General features: G+C 41.1%; 1 protein-coding gene across 5 annotated transcripts in view; it reads right to left on the bottom strand.

The window, feature by feature from the left end:
- The window catches only part of FREM2 (FRAS1 related extracellular matrix 2), a 165,040-nt gene that overhangs the window by 59,041 nt on the left and 82,696 nt on the right, over positions 1-23,303 (bottom strand). For all 5 annotated transcript variants that reach the window (XM_003980340.6, XM_045052296.1, XM_023250973.2 and 2 more), the window contains exons 5-6: positions 10,729-10,854; positions 9,416-9,667 (exon numbers count right to left, since the gene is read on the bottom strand). In XM_003980340.6, the coding sequence (XP_003980389.2) occupies positions 9,416-9,667; positions 10,729-10,854 (378 nt within the window). The remainder of the gene's footprint in view (positions 1-9,415; positions 9,668-10,728; positions 10,855-23,303) is intronic.

The raw sequence follows: 23,303 nt of genomic DNA, 5'->3' as shown, positions 1-23,303 counted from the left end.
GAATCTTTTCTGCCTGTTAAAGCCTTTCTCTCTTCCTCTCCTGACTCACAGAGTGATCATGCAATTGCCTTTAATCCCACTCTGCTTTCTGAGTCTCCTTTTTTTCTGTTCCAAATTATTATTGAAATGAATCATTCTCCTTTAACATTTTATGCACTTAGGTTTTTTTTCCTACCAAATAGACCATAAGCATTGTGAGATTCTGGTCTATGTCATGAATGTCCCCGTAGTCCCCACTTGTCACACTCTGTAAATGCATAACAAACATTTACTCTGTGTGTGTATATGTGAGATTCAATTTTTTTTCGTACAGCAGGATATTTCATTTTTGCTATTTTATTCTATTGCTATTTCCAAAGTGTATAATATCTACATCATTATATCTAGAATCCTTGCCATGTGAAAAACCTGGTATAATCTTTATCATTCTGGCAATACCTTTCACTCACTGAACACCCATTGGCATTCACTAAATCCTTAGTTAGTATCATCAACTATTTTTTTTAATTTTTGATATAATCATCATCAACTATTTTAAATAGTCTGCTAATGGCTGCAATGCATTAATATTCTAAGCAGTTAGAAACTCATTTCCCATGTCTTGACTTTTAATACTGTTCTAACTCAAGCATTACTAAACCAGAATGTGACTTTGTTTTGTCAAGCTGTTACTTTAATTGAACTTGGCCATTCCTGACAATGACTGGCCTGGCATTACTTAATTGGAGCTTACCCTAATCAAATAATGGTATTAGAGAAGAAAAACGATGGAGACCAGGTCTTTCAGCTCAGCACAAATGAATAAAACATATTTCACCCACATTCCATACCACGATGTATTTTTCTAGTATTAGAAATGTTTTTTTTTCCCTCGATAAAGTAGGCTTACTGTTGAGAAAGCTTTTCTCATGTCAGTAAGCTTTTGAACAGCATTGAATTGAGTTACATTTACCATAGGGCTCACCACGCTGCCTCTTACATGTTCCTGGCTCATATCTAGAATGGTAATTTGTCTAGGGTGGTCGAGGAAGCCAGTCACTTTAGCGAAAACCCCTGCGGGCTGTCACACAAAAGCAGAAAATGGAAGCTTGAATATTCCTTAATTAACTTCCAAAGGCTGGCAGCAAAGATTAGTGAAATACTGCTAGCCCTGACTTAACACTCTTCCCAGTGAACAAATGCTGTAACCATTCCTGAAGTTGTGCGCGTTAAGGACATTGATGGAGGATGTTTAGAAGAGCTGCACAAAAGGACGGCATTATTCTTGTGTCAGTGTATAGCTCATGTGGAAGTCTTTCCCAAACACAAGGAAGGCGTTAGCTTCTTAAAGATTCAACACAGATTTTATCAGACGTATTGCTGCACTTTGAACCCCTGCTCTACTCTCAGACCACAGAGAGTGACCCGTGGTTCTGGGTGAGATCCTCAGATACCGGTACCTAAAAAAGTTGCTTTCGGCATAGTTCTTGATTCTCTACTGTGCAGGCACCGAAACCCCATCTCATTACTTACTTGAGGAACCATGTAGCTTTGGAGAACCAATTCACTTTCTAAAATTCTGATTGCTCTGAGTTACAAAGTTACAAAAAATTTATTTCTTATTAGTCAGGGAATGGTTAGATGATTTGCCATCTGCTGTACCTGTGCTGTACCAGACACAGCGGTCAGAGCAAAGGGTGTTGGAAAGTCGGGATGAATATTTCATCCAGACTACGTAACAGGCTGGAACATTCTCCCTACTCCAGTTACATAATTTTTAATGAGTGAGAGATTGGCCACCCTCAGAAACAACACACCTTCCCTCCCTACCAGTACGGACCTGTGTTTATTCTTTTCTAGATTCCATGTCAATTGCCTCCCTTCAGTTATGTCACTAGGTATTACTTACATTTTAATCCCCTTGATGAGTTTCAGGATTCATTATAGCCTAATGACGAAGCACATCGATTCTGAGTTAAATAGACCTAAGTTTAGGACATATATCCAACACTTTACATCGGCGTGTTCTTAAGCAATTTTTTTAGCTTGAGTCTAGTTTTTCCATCTGCCAAGTAGAAGAGATACCTACCTATTCCACAGAGTTGTTTTTAGATTTAACTAGGTAATTCATGTAAAATTTTGGGCACATAGTGAGTGTTCAGAAGTGACAACTGTTAGTATGTATCAGTATTATCGTGCATGCATATAATTTGCCTTTCTCCCCATTAAGCCAGCATTATTTCCTCTCTCCAAGACGAAAGTACTTCAGGGCTCGCAGTATTGTTTTCATTTATAAATATGTACATGACAGGCAAAACATACTCATAAGACGTCAACTTTTAAAATGAAAAAAAATATACGTAAAATTAATATCCCCATTTTACTCATGGAAACTGAGTATTAGAGACATGAATAAAACTTTCTAACACTTTCTTTACTGGGATTGTCGTACCCTTCTAGGGACTACCTTTCTCTTTCCCGTTCTCTCCTTAGCATTCATGAAATGCACTCTGTTTTTTAAGATAAGAGAACTGAGTAAAATCCGCCCATGTTATAAATCATATGGGAGCCATTAAACAATCTTATCTTCTCCCATGACTTTGTTATTATCAACAGAGATAACATGTAACAATGTCTCTAGAGCATAGTTCCGTCCTAATGTCCAGACCCATATCTCCATTCTCCTACTCCATGGGTAGTACTTTGAAATCACACAGGCTCTTCAAACTAACATGTTCTAAATGAACTCATTGTTCATGTTCTTCCTATGCTCACTCTATCTTGGTGAACTGGACCAGTCTTAGCACAACTGCCCTAGCTAGAAGTTAAAGCGTCATTCTTCGGACTTTCCTGTCCAGTCAATCACCATGTCATGCCCATTCTTTCCCAGCATATCTCTTGGATGCCTCCTGGTCCCTTCATCCTCATCCAACCAACCTGTTCAGGCCACTGCACCTATCACCTGCATTTCTCCAACAGCTTCCTGAGCAGCTCAATCTATCCTCTACATTTCAGGCAGAGTGATATTTCTAAGATATGAATCTGATTTTGTCATTCTACTTAAAGCCTGTTAGTCATTCCCTATTTCTATTTCAACAGTAAGACACAACTTCTCTACATGGCAGCCTGGTCCTCTGAGATTGGCCCTTTCTCCATTTCTCCAATCGTCTTTGTTATTCACACCTTTGGGCTGTAGAGTTTTGTTACGTCCACACTGCCCCCTGGACTCATCACTTGCACTCAGCCTGTGCACTTGAGAGTTGCTTCCCCGCAAACATACTTCCCTTCTCTCTTCCCTGGGGTACTCTGGTACTGCCCTCAAATTCCAGCTAGGACATCATGTTTTTTAAGAATCCTTTCCTGGGGTGTTGGGGTGGCTCAGTCGGTTAAGTGTCTGACTTTGGCTCGGGTCATGATCTCTCAGTTGGTGAGTTCAAGCCCTGCGTTGGGCTCTGTGCTGACAGCTCAGAGCCTGGAGCTTGCTTCAGATTCTGTGACTCCCTCACTCTCTGCCCCTCCCCTGCTCACGCTCTGTCTCTTTCTGTCTCTCAAAAAAATAAATCAATGTTAAAAACAAAAAACAAAAACAATCCCTTTCTGAACCTGGGCTGGGAAAGATGTCCCTTCCTGGCAGAACACTTATCACATTTATTTTATGCTTGCGTGTTCACTTCTCTGTGTATCCCCCAAAGTGTGAAAAGCCCAGGGGTTTGGAAGTTGTGGTTCTTTTGTTTGCTTTTGCATCCAGCAGTCGCTAGAACAGAGGTGCTCAGTTTACATGTCTTTGAATGATTAGAGTCAATACTGGATTCCCACAAAATATTGCTGAACTAGTGAATACACAGTAAACAATACGACACTATCCAGAGATTCCATCTCTCGAGTTATGCTAAGGAAACTTTAAAGTGGAAATTCTCTTCTTTTACTAAAGCAAAACTTGTGCTGTACGTTATTAGGTTAAAAAATGTTACATCCTTAAGTTAAAAAAAATTTTAAGTTAACAAACTTTGAACTTCTTTAAAATAGATGACACCGTCTTATTTGTGTATAGTTAATTACGCATTTTCTGGGGAATAATTCTGTTGGTGGATGTGTTCAATATGCGCTTTCCTTTTTTCTTCATTACAGTGAAAGCTTTCTGAGGGCAAAGGAGTATTTATTTTTTTGTTCTATGTCATCTTCAGAGACCTTGTGGTGCTTTTCCCACAATACAGGACATCAATGAAAGTTAAGGGGTTAAATAAAAAAATAAAGATGCCAAACCAAAGGGTTTTGTCCTAACACAGGAAGATTAATGGCTTACAGTAGCAAATATATATCCTCAAGACATTTTGATTCATGGAAGAAAGGAAAAGACATTTTCATTTCCATATTTCTCTTTGTGATATTTGTGTGGAGAAGTATATGGTAGCATTAAGATGACTTTCAGGGGCACCCGGGTGGCTCAATTGGTTAAGTGTCTGACTCTTGGTTTCAGCTCTGGTCAAGATCTCATGGTTCATGGGTTCGAGCCCCACATCAGGCTCCATGCTGACAGTGCAGAGCCTGCTTGGGATTCTCTCTTTCCCTTTCTCTCTGCTCCTCCCCCACCCTTCAAAATTAACAAATAAACTTAAAAAAAAGATCTTTCAACAGAGAAACAGAAAGACCTCTTGTTAAGTGATGAAAATTAAGGTCAGCTACAGTATGTTGGGGAGTACAAAACGGACATGGGAGATACAACTTGGCTGAAAGACACTAAGTCTCTTACTGGAAGATACTTTCTGGCTTTGAAAGTCAAGCAAATGGTAAGGATAGGAATTCGCCAGATGAAACAAATAGGGTGTTTTCTGTTGTCTGTGTCTTTTGTACTTTTGCATTTATTCTTCATGCATGTGCAGTTTTCCGGATGGTGGCCAACGTGAGGAATGGGGGAATAGTCAGTGTAACAAACGAGACAGGTTCAAACCAGAAAATTCACATGTAGAAAGTGAGGCACTTGATTCTCTCACTTGACTCCTTTCCAATCTAAAGCCAGACGAATCAACAAACTTAAATCTCATTCATAAACATAGGTGCAAAAGTACTAAATAAAATATTCTCAAATTTAACCTAGCAGTTTATAAAAAATAGGTCATGAAAGAGGAAGTTTATTCAAGCATGTACATGTGGCTTAAGGCTAGTGCATCTAAAAGTACAAGTCACAGCGTGAATAGGCTGAAGGAAAAAAAAAGACTACATGATAGTTTCAATAGATGCAGAAAATTTGATGGGATAAGATTTGACTTACTTCTGCTAAAAGCTTTTGTCAGATTGGGTGTTTTCTTAACCCAACAAAATGTTACTAGAATCCTATAGCCTACATGATTCCAAATGGTGGGACATTGTAAATACTTCCTTTCAAGTCAGAAAAAAGACCCAGAATGTCAGAAAACAACAAAAAGAAATCCCCATGGATGCCTATTCCACTGCTTCTATGCAACATTATGGTACAAGTCCTACCTAGCACAGGAAGAAACGAGAAAGAAAGAAAACGATGCTGCTAATAGTTAAGGAGGAAACAAATTGTGATGAGTCAATGAGAAGGAAAGGTCGAGGTCCGAGTGCAGGTCCTAAGCACTGTAGGTCGATATTGTTAATCTCGCCAAGGGTCGATATCCGATGTAGTAATCAGCACTGATTTTACACACATCAGAAAATCCCACTGAACGAGTACTATAAATGATCACTTAGCCAGTGGGATGGTCTCTGAAATACTTCACCCAAAAGAACTTTGTGGGGAGGCAGCAGTGGATAAGCGAAGCGTGGAAGCCATCCTCAAACGGTTTCTGATTGCACTGAATACAAGCTCGATCCCCACAACTTCCACGTCAGGGTGGAGATTAAGCCTCAGGAAGAGTTTGTGCCATCTGCTGTGCGTGCTACGTGGTCCAGGGAATAGTTCCTTCTGATAGGTCATAGTAGTCTCAGAGCTGAGCTTCTGAAGACTTAAAAAGAACGCGGTTGAAGAGCTGTAAGCAGCGTTCATTTTGCTAGTGGCATTTTGAAGAACTGTGGAGGGACAGACTCACTGCCCAAATGGGTACAGGATGTGCAGAAGTGGTTTATTCTGGAGACTTGTCTCTAGTCTTTTTTCATCTGGATTGTCCTTTCCTTTACTCCTTAGATATGAAGCTCTTTCATTTCTTCCGCTAATTTCCTGGACTGTCCTATTCTTCCTTCTCAGTCTGACTTTGTTTGTTCTCTTGAGACCCGCTCTCTCTGTGTCTACCTCACTGTCCTTCCTTCCTTCCTTCCTTCCTTCCTTCCTTCCTTCCTTCCTTCCTATTTACTTATTTTTAACGTTTATTTATTTTTGAGAGACAGAGAGAGCGAGAGCATGAGTTGGGGAGAGGCAGAGAGAGGGAGACACAGAATCCGAAGCAGGCTCCAGGCTCTGAGCTGTCAGCGCAGGGCCAGTGTGGGGCTCGAACTCACAAACTGTGAGATCATGACCTGAGCCGAAGTCGCAAGATCAACCGACTGTGTCACCCAGGTGCCCCTCTTCTCCTTTCTTTTCTTTCCTTTTCCTTTCTTTTTTTTTTTTCCTTCCTTATCCTGACCAGACAGACCGTTATATTTTTAAGAAAATAACTGCAATATTTGTTGAATAACATTTATAAATCTTGCTTTTAATTTAGAAATAACTTCAATCTTTAGAGGTTTCTCCACTGTTATACCACCAGCACAGTTGAAGCAATGCTTTATTTTTTCCCTCTTGTGCATTATTGGCTCTTGGGTGAGGAAAGGGGAATGTTCCCATCCTCCTGATGGTGGTAACATTTTGCCGTTAATGGTTTTGTGTTGAGGGGAGGCATGGACTCGAGTTTAAGAAAGATTAAATTGGTGGCGGTGGGAACAAGGGTTTGCAAGGGAAGACATACCAGGATGTGAAACCTGTGAATTCACGATAATCTACATGGGAGATGGAAAGGGTCTCTCTGGACTAGAGTAGTGGTGTTAGAGGTAGAAGGGAAGAGACAGAAGAGAGAAAACAGAAGGAGACATAAAAGGGGTTGGGGGAATGAAGAAATGAAGATGGTTCCTGATAGCATTCCTGACAGTCTGCTGGTCCAATGCTTGCGTGGCGTTCTGAAGCCTTGACATCAAAGCCTGTGGCCCCAAACCCCCCAGCCCTATCCTGGGGCAAACAGCTCTCGGAGCTTTAGTTACCCCACTCAGAATACCACTTCTGCTGCCTATACCAGGGAATGGAAAGCTCAGTGAAGCATTCGTAATAATAAAGTATTTTACAAATATTATGGAATAGTAGACATCGTACCAATGGTTTCCACAAACTCGTCACCCCTAGATACCAGTGACAGGGTAGAAAAGTCATGTATTTGGGGCCCCGACAGTAACTTTGTAGTGTACTAACTTTGTAAATTCAAGTCAGCCTGAGTCAGTTGGCCTCTCTAAGACTCAGTCTTGCCATAGTAAAACAGGGATCATGACATCACCCTTCACCCTTGAAACGATTTAGCTCTGTACCTATGAAAATGCCTGGCGCTTAATAAATAATGGTTTCTTTGTGTACCTTTATTGTTTCCCCACGTACATCCCACAAAAATCCATATGGGAAAGATTTTTTGCCAACAAAACAAACTGAGCTGAATTAATCGTTAATTATATTTACTATTTCTAAATTAAATCTCACGATCTTTCTACCTACGTTAACAGAAATAAATAAATATCTAGATAGCAGATAGGTGTTTAGTGCGGACTAGTAACTCTGTTTTGGCTGCCTGGCTTCCTCTCTAAGACCATTTAAAATAAAATTTCTGTACTTTATTTAAATACAGAATAGAATTGCTTATTAGTTTATAGACAAATAAGCTAAAGCAACTGGACATCATTTAATTGATAGCAGAATCAACACTTTCTTCAAATGCCTCTTGATAAAATCATTCCTAATTTTTATCACTAGTGGTTTTAAACGTTTTCATTAAAAAAAAAAAAAAGACATGATCTATTTCATGGGATTGTCAGGAGGATGATGTACAGAGGACCCAGGGCTGTGTTTGGCACAGACTATAAGCTCACAAGCCACGTTACTATCCTTTTAACTTAACCGTCTCTTAACTGTCAAAGACCCTCCCTGGTAGGTTATAATCTTTTTCCTGAGTTTTCATGTTATTTGGAATGAAAACATTTTGACTCTCTTCCAGCTCCTCTCTGAGCCAAAAGATTCATCCACCCAGCTTCTTCCTCTTTAATCGACTATGAGGGAGAGAAAAATATTCCAAGTACTGGGTGGCGGTGGGGGGGGGGGTCCTCTCGGTTTGCTGCTCTCTCTGTTCCTCAAGAGGTTACTCACAATCGTCCCCCTGGTTCTCTTTTCTCAAGGCACAAACTATTTCTTGAGCTGGGACGATAAGACCTTCTCCGTTTTCTATTCCAAAAGCGGGATTATTTCATGATAATTGAATTTCCCTCTAAGATAACCCCCCACCCTCCCTTTTTGGTGCAGGGAGCTACCTGTGGGATTTTATTTTCTATATGTTTATTATCTTTCTAGCTATTCATTTATTTTATTTTATTCATTTATTTAATGTTTATTTATTTTTTGAGAGAGAGACAGACAGAGTGTGAGCAGGGGAGGGGCAGAGAGAGAGACGGAGACACTGAATCCGAAGCAGGCTCCAGGCTCTGAGCTGTCAGCACAGAGCCCAATGTGGGGCTAGAACCCACAAGCTGTGAGATCATGACCTGAGTCAAAGTCAAACATTTATCTGACTGAGCCACCCATGTGCCCCAAGTAATTTGTTTATTAACAGCCTTGTCTGATGGGTTTCTTTGTTAAACAAGTTCAAATACTGAGATTAATACTGCAAACTATAAACTTTTAAAAGCAAGACAAAACAGGGGCACCTGGGTGGCTCACTCGGTTAAGCCTTTGACTTCAGCTCAGGTCATGATCTCATGGTTCATGAGTTCAAGCCCCGGGTCGGGCTCTGTGCTGACAGCTCAGAGCCTGGAGCCTGCTTCAGATTGTGTGTCTCCTTCTCTCTCTGCCCCCTTTCCCCACTTGTACTCTGTCTCTCAAAAATACATTAAAAAAAAATAAATAAAAGCAAGACAAAACAAACAAAAAGGAAATAAATTAAATTGATTATCGCTTCCATTCTTCCTCATGAGACTGGAAAAATTTCATCACCTAACAGTAAGCAGCATTATAAAAGAAAACTGTACAGAGGGAGAAAGCGGACATAGGTGTGACTTTTGCCTTTTAAAAACATTAAATCAAGAAAGCCAAATGGATTGATGCGGCCAACTTTGAAACTTAGTCCCACTACGAAACCAAGCATAATACGAATGTGCATAATTCTCTCACGCTCTTATTTTTCTGTCTAGAAGGTTGTGCCTGATGTTGTTCTGCCTGGTAGGAGGAATAACTTTCAAGTAAATTAGCACTTACCATCATCTTTGTCAGGGACGATTGTAACCCGAGCCCTTGGGTATTCTGATCCAATCCTCCCGCCCATGGGCACGCTCAGAAGGACATGGAATGTTTCCTCCTCTTCATACAGGGAGTCGTCAATAACAACAATGCGACACGTTTTTTCACGCTCATGTCTGTCAAAGTGGATGACACTGGTGTGGTCTTCGGGTCTGGATATGTAATCTGAGTAGGACAGCACCGACGTCGGCACAGTTCCGTCTGCCGTACCTGGGGACAGAGAATCCAAAAGGTGTTTATGTAGAACATATTACACAAGCGTGTTTCCAGAAATGATTATTTTCACATGCAACACCTTCACAGTCAATTTGTATACGTCAACCTCCCTGGAAATTACCATAGCACCTACATGGTATTCTAGCATTATGCGTCACCTTCACAGTGGTCTCAAACATACAAAGAGTATTACATTTCCAGTGTTTTCTCCTCTACTTCCTGCCACTGGTCTTTCAGAACAACACAATATTACAAAATAATAGCTTCTACTATTCAAATGCTTACTGTGTGCAGGCCAAGTGCCAAGTGCTTTACATGCATTGCCTGATTAATCCTCTCAACCACGCTATTGGGGTTTACAGAGGTTAAATCACTTGCTCTGGGACCCAGAGCCCAAGGCTGACCCTGAAGTCTGTGTTTCTGACCACACACACATTAATGGGAATTTTCATGAATGCTCAGATATCAACTGCACATATGACCTTTTGACCTTTTCTTTTACATTTTTAGAAAATCTACCTGTTTTCTAGTTACTAGTATTTAGTATATTAATGAATATTATATATTAATTTTAATTTGGTATTACATAAAATCATCTTTCAGAGGAGGCTTACTAATGAGCAAAAGAAACATTTTGAAATTCGGTTGAAATGAGTTTCAAACTAGTTTACAATGATTTTCTTTTGAGTATGCATTTCTTTGTCTCTGTCTCTCTCTTTTTTAAATAACCCTCTTCCACTTGATCAGGTTTGGGTGGGGAAAGGGGACTTCAATTTCTCACATTCCAAATGGCTTTGGATGGTGTTAGGATAAGCAACCACAAGAATCAAATGTATTTTGATAGGTAACAGCAGTCCTTCCAGGCCCTCTTGGAAGAGGTCCCCAGAAGTGTAACAGTGAAGGAAGACTTCTGGGGAAGTGCAGCTTTTTTCTTTATGAAAACTGGAATAATAAAACATACCCCTCAAGGCATAATGTTCTGGCTCCAACATGTCAAAGAGGCTTATTTCTATGCCTTTGCAGGGACAGTTCAGTTCATTGGCAAGTCAAGCTACCTTGTTGCGTATAACAGACCACCATCAATTCCTGGCTCACGTCTCCACTTCTTCGGATGGGAATGAACAGCTCACCCACATCTTCTTCAACGGAGTATTCCGACTGGGGAATAAATACAGTCGACTCTAAAGAGAACACACAATCACAGTCACTATTACTTTTATCTGAACTTCAGCAATCCTATGCAAATTAACATTGCTCTAATCGTCAACTTTCCCACTTGCATATTCTTTGAGAATGCCACCGTGTGAAGGGAAGGAAAGAGAAGAGGGGGGCAAAAGCAGGTATAAACCATGCAGGCTCTGGGCCAGTGAATTCCTAGCCTCGAAATAAGACTCAACATTGCAAAAATAGATAAATAGATAAAAATCTCTGGTAATTGCTTTTTTCCTCAATTAATAAATGCTGCTGACATACTTCCTTTAAATACAGCTTTGTTCACTTGACAGATCAACACCTTCCAATGGTGTAGACAAATTTTAGAGGCAGACGAGACCTTGGAAGTCACCTTGTCCTACCTCGTACTTTACAAATGAAGAAACCAGAGAGTGGAACTTATTTGCAAAGGCCTCTTTCTGGGTAAGTCAAAATTAAAACTCAAACCTTGTAATGTCTAACTCTAGTACCCTTTTTTTTTAAGTTTTTTAAAAAATGTTTATTTTTGAGAGAGAGAGAGAGAGAGAGAGGCAGAGCATGAGCTGGGGAGGGGCAGAGAAAGAACAAAGAATCTGAAGCAGGCTCCAGACTTTGAGCTGTCAGCACAGAGCCCGATGCTAGGCTCGAACCCGTGAGCTGCAGGATCATGAGCTGAGTGGAAGTTGGATGCTTAATCGACTGAGCCACTCAGGCCCCCCCAACTCTAGTACTCTTTTTATCTCAAGTCTATTTATCAGCTATAAGGACCATACGTGTGGTTTTCTTCCTCTCCTAGACAAATAACAATGCAGAGTATACAATATTATATTTTTATAATAAGTCTAAATGATTCATTTTTAAGGTAGTTGAAAGGCACACTAAATAACAGAATGACATAATTAAATTGTTGAAAATACAGTTCAATGTGAAGCTATGTTTAGTTCAGGATGACATTTAGTTCAATAATTTGACATGATAACTCCTAATAGATACTTTGGTATTTGACTGGGAGTCTGTTTCACTGAAAGTCTCACAAACACATAAAAAAAACACGCTTCATGGTTATTTTTAAAACAGTAAGCCACTTTGCTTTTCATGATTATAAAAGACCACTGGAACAGGAGACACAGGCCGCTCGAGGTCCGTGTTCCGTCCTCTCCACCCTGCCCTGTCCCCCAGGAGCTGACTACTGTGAACCACATCAAAGGTTTCCCTTGTGCTCTGGCTTCCAGTTGGGTCAGCCAAAGGGAAGCACAGGCAGGACTTGGAGGTCAAGAGCAGAATGGGGTCTGTGCCATTCATTCCCCTGGCTCCCTCAGGGTTCAGGGCTGACCGCACCCCTTCCCCCAAGTAAAGGTCATGGTGCCCGCTGAACTCTCTAGCTCACTCTCTGGGCTCAGCTAACGTCTTCTTCCCTTTCCCTCAGGCCTAGAGGTGGTAATGGTGCCCACTCTGATTCCTTGGGGCACTTTACCATGCCTGGTGGTTTCCTAATCTTTGACCTCAATGTTGTAAATAGTCATATTATTACATTCTTTTAAAATTACTTAATTTAATTTAAGTTATTACATAAAAAAAATAAGTATGTGGGGGTGCCGGGGTGGCTCAGTCAGTTGAGCATCTGACTTCGGCTCAGGTCACGATCTTGTGGTCTGTGAGTTCAAGCCCTGTGTCAGGCTCTGTGCTGACAGCTCAGAGCCTGGAGACTGCTTCAGATTCTGTGTCTCCTTCTTTCTCTCTGCCCCTCCCCCACTTACTCTGTCTCTCTCCCTCTCTCTCTCTCTCTTTCTCAAAAATAAACATTAAAAAAAATGAGCATGTGGTTTATTTCTTCTGAGATTTTCACTGATACACCAATTTAAAAAATGGTACCACTAAAAAAATGATGGGTGGACATAAGGTTTTATAACTAATTATTCTTGTATCAAACGTTGGTTGGGTGACTTTTACTTGCCAGACATTCCTACTAGGCAGAGGGGATATGGAAGGAGACAAAATTCCTGATCTTACGGAGTTTTCATTTTATTTGGGGTTGGGAAAGAGGAAGAAAATAAACAAATATACAAGAATATGTAGTATGCCAGGAGGTAATGAGTTATGTGAAGAAAATAGAGTGTGCTGAAGGGGACAGGGGCTAAGGCAGGGGAATGTGCCACGGTCGGCCTGTGTTATATGGGAAAGTATCTGTGACAGAGTCTCATTTGAGATGAGACTTCAAGGTGGTAATGAGATGCCTTACATACATAGTTTAGAGAAGAGAATTCTCGGCAAAGGAGTGAACAAGTGAAAAGGGCTTCAGGCCTGGGTGTGCCAGGTGTGCACGAGGAATGGCCAGGAGGCCAATGTGGTTTGAGTAAGTGGGGTAAAAAAGAGAAGGCAGGACATGGGACCAGAGCAGCAGTGACGGGGTGGGCACCGGGAAGATCACTTGGCACTTCAGGATCGTTGGGAGGATGTCGGGTCTTACTCGGAGTAAAATATTGTGTAAATAATCAAAGACCAACCAACGGGATGAAAACAAGCACGGGCCATTTATTCACTGCGCCATAGCAAAGGAGTCGGCCACTATCACTTGTCTTTAGCAGAGACTCAAAGGCAGGCCGAGGGGTGAGAAAACTGTATAGCGGGAACAAGGGAAGGCTGCAGGGGCGCCCTGGCTGGAGGCTGTGGGTACGGGGAAGCTGTGGGCAAGCTAACTAGAAGTGGGGCATCCAATGTGACTAGTTAGGGCTGCACATCCGGTTTCTGTGGTCAGTCTTAAGTTGAAAATGAGGGCAAAATGAAGGAAGCTGTCAGTTATTGATCAAATTTTGACCATCTGGGGCTGACTGCTACGGACAGACGCTGTGGTTTGGCTTCCCAGTTGCTGTAGGCTGTGGGTCAGAGTTGTATTTTAATAAGTGGTCTGTCCGTTGTCTCTGGGTACTCCCATCCAGCTCTCAATATAAAAGCAGGAGAAGGCTTTAAACACGGGGATGCTGTAAGCTGCCATATCTTAAGGACGTTATTTTTGGCCGCTGTCAGATAAAGAGACACTGAGGGCCCAGGAGCTGGCCAGGAGCTCAGTTAGGCTTTACAGCCGTCTAGGAGAGAGATCACGGCAGACGACCAGGCGGCGGCAGTGGAGCTGGGATAACACGGCTGTGTGCAGGACATACAAAGGAAAAGCCAAAAGAATTTTCTGACGGATCAGATGTGGTACGTGAGAGAGCAGAGGAGTCAAGGGTGATTCCAAGCTTTGCTATCTTGACCGGCCAGAAAGATGACATTGCTGTTTATAGAGACTGCAGGAGAATCAGATGTGGGGCGCAGATCAGGAGTTTCATTTTGGGCATATTAAAATTGAGGTTTGAATTTTAGCTGAGATGTCAAACGAGCCAGCTGAGCATACAATCCTGGATTTCAGCGGACAGGTCCAGATTGGAAATAGAAAAATAGAAAAGTGCGAGGCACCAGCATTTTGCTGTAGGTGAAGTCTGAGTCAGAATAAAATCAGTTAGGGAGGGATTGTAGATAAAGAAGACAATGGATCCAAGCACTAACCTCGGGGCAGTTGGAGGTCAGGGAGATAAGGAAGGCTGAGCAAGGGTCCCAGGGATGAGAACAACCGAGGGAGTGTGTGGATACTGGAGGTCAAGTGCAAAAAGTGTTTTCAGAAACAGGGAACGAAGGGGCCCCTGGGTGGCTCTGTCGGTAAAGCGTCAGACTTCAGCTCAGGTCATGATATTGTGGTTCATGAGTTCTAGCCCCGCATCGGGCTCTGTGCTGACAGCTCAGAGCCTGGAGCCTGCTTCAGATTCAGTCTCCCTCTCTCTCTGCCCCTCCCCCACTCGTGTTCTGTCTCTCTCTCTCTCTCTCTCTCTCTCTGTCAAAAATAAATAAAAAACATAAACACCAGAGAACAATCAAATGTCTCAAGTGCTGCTGACAAGTCAAGAAAGCTGAGAATCGATCATTGGATTTAGCAAAGGGAAATTACTGGTTACCTTTATAAGAACTGTTTCAGTGGAGTGGAGGGGACAAAAGCCTGAAGGAATTGGAGGAGAGAAACTGAGAAGACAGCAGGCACAGACACTTAAAAATGTTTGCTGTAAATGGGAACAGAGTGACATCTAGAGAAATATCTTGTTTATTTATAAGAGGAGTTTTTTTAAGGGCAAAATTATTCCTACTAGTATGAAGTGGGATTTTACCAAACATAAAATTTCAATATAGAAATCATCATAGCGCTTCATTAGAAAAAATACACAAGGTGCCACGAAATATTCAAGTCGGGTCTTCAATGAGTCCCAATGAGTTTCTTTTCATGGAAATTAAGTTTGGTACCACCTAGGTTTTGGCAGTCCTCAGGTCATTTACTCCAATGGCATTCGTAGAAATATTACAGAAAGTTTGGTTTCTTTGTTGGGGGTCGGGGGAGAAAGTGAGTGGGGGAGGGGCAGAGGGAGAGGGAGAGAGACAACCCCAAGCAGACTCCACCAGTGTGGAGCGCAACTCAGGGCTCATCTCACAACCATGAGATCACGACCTAAGCCAAAATCAAGAGTTGGACGCTTAACCGGCTGAGCCACCCAGGGGCCCCAGTTTTGTTTCTTTATTAAAGTTTGCTGTGGACTGAATGTGTCCCTCAAAATTTATGCATCGAAGTCCTAACCCTCAAAGTGATGATATATGGAGGTGGGGACAGTTGGGAAGTAATTAGGTTTAGATGAGGTCATGAGGGAGGGGCCCTCATTTTGGGATTAGTACCTTTATGAGAATAGGAAGATCTCTCTTTTTCTCTCTTTCTCTCTCTCTCCCCCCAGGGGTCCAGAGCTTGCTTTTAGCTCTGAAACTCACTCCTACACTTGGTCTGAAAGGGGGTAAACAGGTCCAGCACCACATTTAGGTCTTTCGTTGACCTAATGTGGGCAGAAATGTGCATCTATGGGAGAAACTGGAAAAGGCGAGATGAGGAAAGGCTTTCCTGCTAGGTTTTTCCAGTTCATATCATTTTTCAACTTCATTTTATATATACAGGAGAGCTTATACACAGACTGCCTCAAGTAAGCATAACTTTTTAAAACCCCTGAAAGTGGCATTTGTTTTTTTATCAGCCTTAAAAATTATTAGCTCATATGTATGGGATTCTTAACTATTTGCAAAGCCCTATTCTAAACACTTTACGTGAGGGATGCCTGGGTGGCTCAGTCGGTGAAGCGTGCCGACTTAAGCTCAGGTCATGATCTCACAGTTCGTGAGTTCGAGCCCCGTGTCGGGTTCTGTGCTGACAGCTCAGAGCCTGGAGCCTGCTTCGGATTCTGTGTGTGTCTCTCTCTCTGTGCCCCTCCCCCGCTTGCACACTGTCTCTCTTTTTCTCTTAGAAATAAATAAACATTAAACACTCCACACATATCGGCTAGTTTTATCCTGGCAACAATCCTTTCACGTAAGAACTATTATGATTGTCATTTTATCTCTGAGGGCATGAGGCACACAGAGGTTCAAAACCGGCCGAAGCTTAGGCCGGTAGGTAGTGATACCCATATTTGAACCCAAGAAGTCCATCTCAAAGCCCAAGAGAGTAACTGCTATGATCCACTTGTGAGAGAAGAGCGCTCGGATCGGCCGGCAGCTGCACTTAGGCCAGAAGGCCCAACTGAGCTTATAAGAGACATAAATTACTGCTAAAAAGCTGGCGGGGACAGCAGAAGCAGAACAAAGGAAGCTAAAAACAAGTATTTGAAAATTTGTTTAGACATCTAATGTATTCATAGAATTCTATATATAAACTTATAAAAGTGTTATGTAAGGAACAAAATCTGCATGATGGTCATACTGACAAAGTTACAGAAGTATTATAGAAGTTACATGCATAAATGTACAATAATATGCTTATGAATATAACACCTGTATTATGTAATATAGCAGCATATCATATGTCAGATCCCAACTAGCCCATTAGATGGAAACCATAGCAGTCTCTGGGAGGGTGTTCTTTGAAAGACAAAGCAAGAGTGGTATTATAGAAATAGTAAACTCTGCTAAGCAAATAGAGATACGTAGACAAAAATGACTACAGGGTCATCCTCTCTAACCCTTAACACTGGCTTTCCCATGTAGTAGGTCTATGAGTGACTTTTATTTCCTTTTCTTAAAATTTTTTTTAATGTTTACTTATTTATTTTGGGGGGGGAGAGAGAGAGAGAGAGAGGTTACACGTGAGCAGGGGAGGGGCAGAGAGAGGAACAGAGAGAATCCCAAGCAGGCTCCACACCATCAGCCCCCTGTGGGACTCGAACACATGAACCGTGAGATCACGACCTGAACTGAGATCAAGAGTCAGATGCTTAACCGACTGTGCCACCCAGGCACCCCTGGCTTTTACTTCTTTAAATCTTTCAGAATTCTTGACAATGAACATGTGTTACTTTTATAGTTTCAGATTGGTTTCATTATTCTGTAAGTGCAAAGATGAAGCTGAGTAAAGTGAATGCATTCGTCATTAGTCACTGCAACTCGATTGTAACGAGTGCTTTGAGCTGCAATTACAGTTTTTATTTTTAGGTTTGACTGTGCTGTAACTTTGGCCAAAAATGACTTTTGTTCTCAGAAATAAAATAGTTGTAGTTACATTTGAAAGCTACTGTTCATGCCAGTCTTTTCTCAATTATACTGAACAGATTAAAAAAAAAACCAGATTCTACTAAAACCAAGATGGAACAAATTATCTTCTAAAAATCTCTGTTACAATAGAACAGAGAAAGCAAAGGCAGTGCATGGACAAAGGCACTGAGTGTTTGTTGTCTTTAGAAAGTCTGGAACATTCAAAAGTAACACAGAAGATGTTCCGGTACCTCCTCAGGCTACCATGCTGTCCTCAGCCTGCTCGACAAGTGGCACTGAGTAGCAAGTCTGTCCCTGATACGTTTGATCTTGGACAGCTCTCTTACATTTCTACGGTCTGTTTTTCACTCTCAAACAGACATAGTAATTAGTACAGGATAATTCAACAGGGACTTGAAAAAGACACAAATGAGAGTAATGAAAACATCTAAATAACATGCTTACAAGTGTTTTTTTAATGGAAGGGTTTTTTTTTAATGTTCTTTATTATTTATTTTTGAGAGACAGAGCACGAGTGAGGAGGGAGAGGGGGGACAGAAGATCAGAAGTGGGGTCTGCGGTGACAGCAGTGAGCCCATGTGGGGCTCGAACTCAGGAACCATGAGATCGTGACCTGAGCTGGTCAGGCGCTCAACTGACTGAGCCACCCAGGCACCCCACATGATAGTAAGTATTACAAGCTCACAACAGGATGCCGTGAGATCCAAAAATTATCCTTTAGCACTAGGCAAATGTTGGTAAGAGTGAATCTTGGGGTAATCTTTGTGCATATCGTTAAAAGTTTTTATTTTGTGAATGTAGAAACTTTCAGGAAGTTTTACAACACTACAATGGCTTTATTTTACACCACCTTTTTTCATATCCACCTTTTGGTGCCAGAAATGTACAGATGTGTGCTGTAATTTTAGCCGGTATTTCAAATTGTTTGCTTCTCTTAAGACAATGACCTGTGCTTCACGGCAACAGGATTCAAAAAGGAAAAAAAAAAAAACTTCCACTCTCACTGAAATTGAATTTTTTCATGCTTCTTTCTCATTTTGGTGTCATAGCTGCCGTGGATTACCATTTCATTAATTCTGGACCTTCAAATTTGGTAGCCAACGATCTCCCTATGTCAACTGTGACAACAGTACCAACTTTTAGAAAGAATAATTAATGTTTGTGTTTCATGTTACAGCCTATGTCATCTGAATTCTACTGCATGAAACGGGTTGGCTCACTCAGCACACAAAAGTTTGCCTTTTCTTTGTAGCCAATAAGATTAGCATTCTTGACATTAAAGTTCTACTTTTCTTTGGAATGGTATGTTTATTCTCTACTGTATATTATACAGAATTAACCTAATCTCGTCATACAGAAAATGATTACACAGATCAAATATTTAACTCCCTGGGTTCATGGTTGATTTTTGGTATCATAAAGGTATCAGAACGAGCCCCTTTCAATCAGAAGTTTGCAGATACTTCAAGTATGTACATAGTAAATAATTGCACGAAATACTTCGGGACTTTAGACATCTACGTTCGGGATCTGTACTCGAATACCTGTATCTGAGGTTGTAGTCTCCTAGTAAAGTACAAAAAACTAATTTACTCTGGTTAGAAATTATACAAGGTAAAAAAGGAATGGGATCTTAATGTAAAATAAGTTTTAGCTCTTACCTATTTTCCTCTTAACAGAAATGAGAATGCTTAATGTTAAATAATATCTAGATGCTTCTCAGAGTGAGAAGAAATGGTGTTATGTCTGACAGTTAGGGAACCGAATAAACAGGGAATCGAGAATCTTCTTTCAGGCTTCTCCTGTGGGTGCTGATTGCTCCTTTATCACAGCACATAACATTGTACATTGTTAGTTATAATAATTTTGTGGAGTGTAATCACCTAATGATACCCTTTCAAAATTAGTATGCCTTCTTCACCGTAGCACCCGTATCCCTACCTCTTAGCAGAATTCCTGGCATGTAGCAAAAACTCAATAAACAGCTGTTGAACGTACAGATACATAATGCTGAAGCAGTCTTGATTATCTTTCTAGAACACTTGGTTTTGTTCACCTGTACTAATATATTTTTGGCTTGATATATAAAGGGAAAATTAATAGAATAAGAAGAGAAGGAATCACTTTGTTCTTGGGTCTGTTTGTTCGTTTTATACACAAGAATGGGTGAGACAATGCTGCTGTTGGCAAAGCATGTGGTTTAATTAGGATATTATTTCTTTTCAGTCACGAGAAATGACAGAAGACTGCAAAACTCAGAGAATAGAGAGAAGGGCTTCGTAGAAAAAAATCTCTATATATTCAAACCCTGGTTCTGGCACTTATTAGCAGAGGACTTTGGGGAAATACATTCTTTGAGCCTCAGAGATCCGATTTGGAAATTGACATATCAATCACAGGTTTACATGAGATATGATTGCCCAGCTCCTAATGCAGGGTTTGGCTCAACCGTGGATATTCAAATATGGTAGAGATTGGCATTGTGATTACTATCTTACCCTTGACCTATGGAATAATCCTTTTGGAATTCTCTGGGTTAGGTTAGGAAAAAAGGGCAGAAGGAGTAACAGTGACCCGAAATTTCTTCAAAGCCCTTCTTGTCTTATGGCCATCTGCTGTCTGCTGTTGATTCAGTCCAGCCTGGTCACAGAGGGTCTTTCCACCACAGCTAATTGTTACCGCCCTCAGATAAAGGGTAATCTCACCCATCTCTGACAACGCTAAAGACAACCAATCGACCAAGTGGTCGATTGAGGCAGAGATTTAAGGATGGCACTATTTCTCAGGTTCCTCACCCAGACAACAAGTTAAATGGTTTATGCACTTTAAAACCCCTCCCAGGGCGCCTGGGTGCCTCAATCGAGTAAGCGTCTGACTTTGGCTCAAGTCATGATCTCGCAGTCTGTGAGTTCAAGCCCTGCGTCAGGCTCTATGCTAACAGCTCAGAGCCTGGAGCCTGCTTTGGATTCTGTGTCTCCTCTCTCTACCCCTCCCCTGCTTGCTCTCTCTCTCTCTCTCTCTCTCAAAAATAAATAAATATTAAAAAAAAATTTTTTTAAACCCATCCCAACTGGAACTGCATTTGTAAAGGATGGAGACTGTGGAATCAAACTGAAACAAGGAAAGGTAACAGTGATAGACGACTGAAAAGTAAGGTAAAAATCTTGACAATAAGAGCAGATTTTCCATGGGAGTGCCTCCAAGGCCACAAGAACCTGGGACAAAGTATGCCAAAGAGAGATTAACATCTCTGTTTAGCAGTCTGTTTTCTTCTTATTCTAGTTTTCCTCTTTGTATCGCAGACTTCAATTTTTGAGGACAGTGAATTGATTGATTTACTCAATAAATGACTAAATGACCCCATTTGTCTAGAAAGCTATTGATCCCTACAATCATGGCAGAATGGTGTGTCCCTCTTTTGTGCGCCCATAGCACTTTGTTAAGTAGAAGGAAAAGTTCTCCGTTTTCAGTCCTCTTTTTTCATGTGACAAAATATGTCTGTTCTAGGGGTGCCTGAGTAGCTCAGTCGGTTAAGCACCCAACTCTTGGTTTCAGTTCAGGTCATGATCTTATGGTTTGTGGGATTGAGCCCCACATCAGGCTCGTGGCTAACGGCATGCAGCCTGCTTGGGATTCTCTCTCTCCCTCTCTCATTCTGCCCTTCCCCACTGTCGCTGGTTCTCTTTCTCTCTTTCTCTCAAAATAAATAAATAAACTTTTTAAAAAAACTGAAAAAAGATCTCAAAAAATACGTTCTAGACAAAAATGTGGGCTTCTGAAGTCCCATCTGACAGTTGAGCTGTCCCTGCATGGCCCCTCTCTCACTGGCAAGGCAAGTACCAACATGGCAATGAGATTTGCATGTGAACTGTAGGAGATTAGCTCCCTTCCATTCATGGCCACCCAGGGTGTCCAGGGATGAGGAATGGGGTGCACTTGCTCCCAGGGGTGACTGCCCTTTGAGGCAGGCTGCCTTCTTGCACACAGGATGCAGGAAGACATAGTGACTGGACCCACTCCTTAGAGAATGGTCATTTCTATTGACCACAGAGCTTGGCTTTCCAGCCAGAAACCAGGCTGTGTTCTTGGAACCATGTGTTCCCAGCCAGACATTCAAAACATCTGGAGGCATGAGACATATTACAGAACATCCATATGGGTACTGAATAGTACTTGAGGCTAGATAAGTAACTACTTAAGTGTATGTCATATCTCTGCAGTAGATGTAGATACTCATGTATTGAATAAAACACATAGTCAGGGGCGCCTGGGTGGCTCAGTCTGTTGAGCGTCTGACTTTGGCTCAGGTCATGATCTCACGGCTCGTTGAGTTTGAGCCCCACGTCAGGCTCTGTGCTGACGATTCAGAGCCTGGAGCCTGCTTTGGATTCTGTGTCCCTCTCTCACTCTGCCCCTCCCTCGCTCATGCTCTGTCTCTGTCTCTCTCTCAAGAATAAAACATTAAAAAATTTTTTTAAACGCAGAGTCATTTAAAATCTTTACCTAAATCACAACTATGTAAGTTAAAAAATATAAATGGATAGAGTATTATAAGAGTATAATTATGAACATGTGAGAATTCAGGATGTATGTATGTATATGCTTGTGTGTGTGTGTGTGTGTGTGTGTGTGTGTGTAGAAAGAGAGAGCTTATGTTAGTAAGTTGTTTGTTTTGTTTGTTTTGTCACAAAACATGGGAGCAAGTATTCTAAAATTTGTCACATGTAAAATTGTGAGCATTCTATAAACCAACCAAGTAAAAAGATCTACAAGTATGGAGATAATAGGGAGTGAAAGAATGTATATAAAATGTGTTAATTGTGCTGTTTGTCGGTAGTGAGTATGTGATGAATTTCAATTATTATCATTATCTGTAGCTGTTATGGGTAAGTAAGGAACTGGGAAAAGCTCTTTTATTAACTGGCTAGTAAACAATTTCCAGACTAAAATGAAGCAGTGGTGGTTATTTCCTTTTCTTGCTGCCATAACACTTTGTTTATACTTTATTGCATCACATCACATTCTATTGCAATCATTTATTGGTAGGGCTCTCTTTCCCATTAGACCATAGGCTCTTTGACAGAAAGATTTCTATCCTATTATCTTTGCATCCCTAACACATAGCGCTGTACCCAGCACACATACGAGCTGAACACATTTTGAATGCATGCAAAATAGAATCTCATAACACGACCTAGAACTAATACATAGAGGGGAAGGTTAGAGGCATAATAGTTCCTAGGGCTAGCAAATTTCTATGTGAAGAGTTACAAGAGAGTGTAGAAAGAAACAGTCAAAATTTTGAAATGGTAGGGAGAGTGACCCTTTAATGGTGGGGAACAGGGCTCTTTAATCTCTTAAGATGAAATCTAACAATGTTATTTGTGATACTAGAAATAACAACAGTAGTATTGTGTTTATGTTGTATAGAATTCTTTCACAAGAATGATGCAACATGAGACTCATTAATTTTTCTTATTTTGTGCATTAGGAAACTAAATCTTAAGAAAAGGTGTTTGATTTGATTAAGGTCGTAAAACTAGAAATGGTACAATTGGGAATCAAACTCAGATCTTATAACTTTAAGACCAATGGTCTTCAACAAAACATGGAATATACCAGGCGTTATGAGACACTTGTCAGTTATGATAGGAATGATCATGGCCTGGAATGACTAGGGCTGAATGTCATCTAGAAAATTCTATAGCAACTTTGATGACCGTTACATTAAATGGCACTATGGCAAAGTTGTGTGTGTGTGTGTGTGTGTGTGTGTGTGTGTGTGTGTGTGTGTTGTATGTACGTATTTTAATATTCCACTTCTCAGATCTAC

Source organism: Felis catus, chromosome A1 (assembly GCF_018350175.1).
Source record: "Felis catus isolate Fca126 chromosome A1, F.catus_Fca126_mat1.0, whole genome shotgun sequence".
NCBI lineage: Eukaryota > Metazoa > Chordata > Mammalia > Carnivora > Felidae > Felis > Felis catus.
The sequence above is the reverse complement of the archived record's forward strand: the minus strand, read 5'-3'. Positions and strand labels throughout refer to the sequence as shown.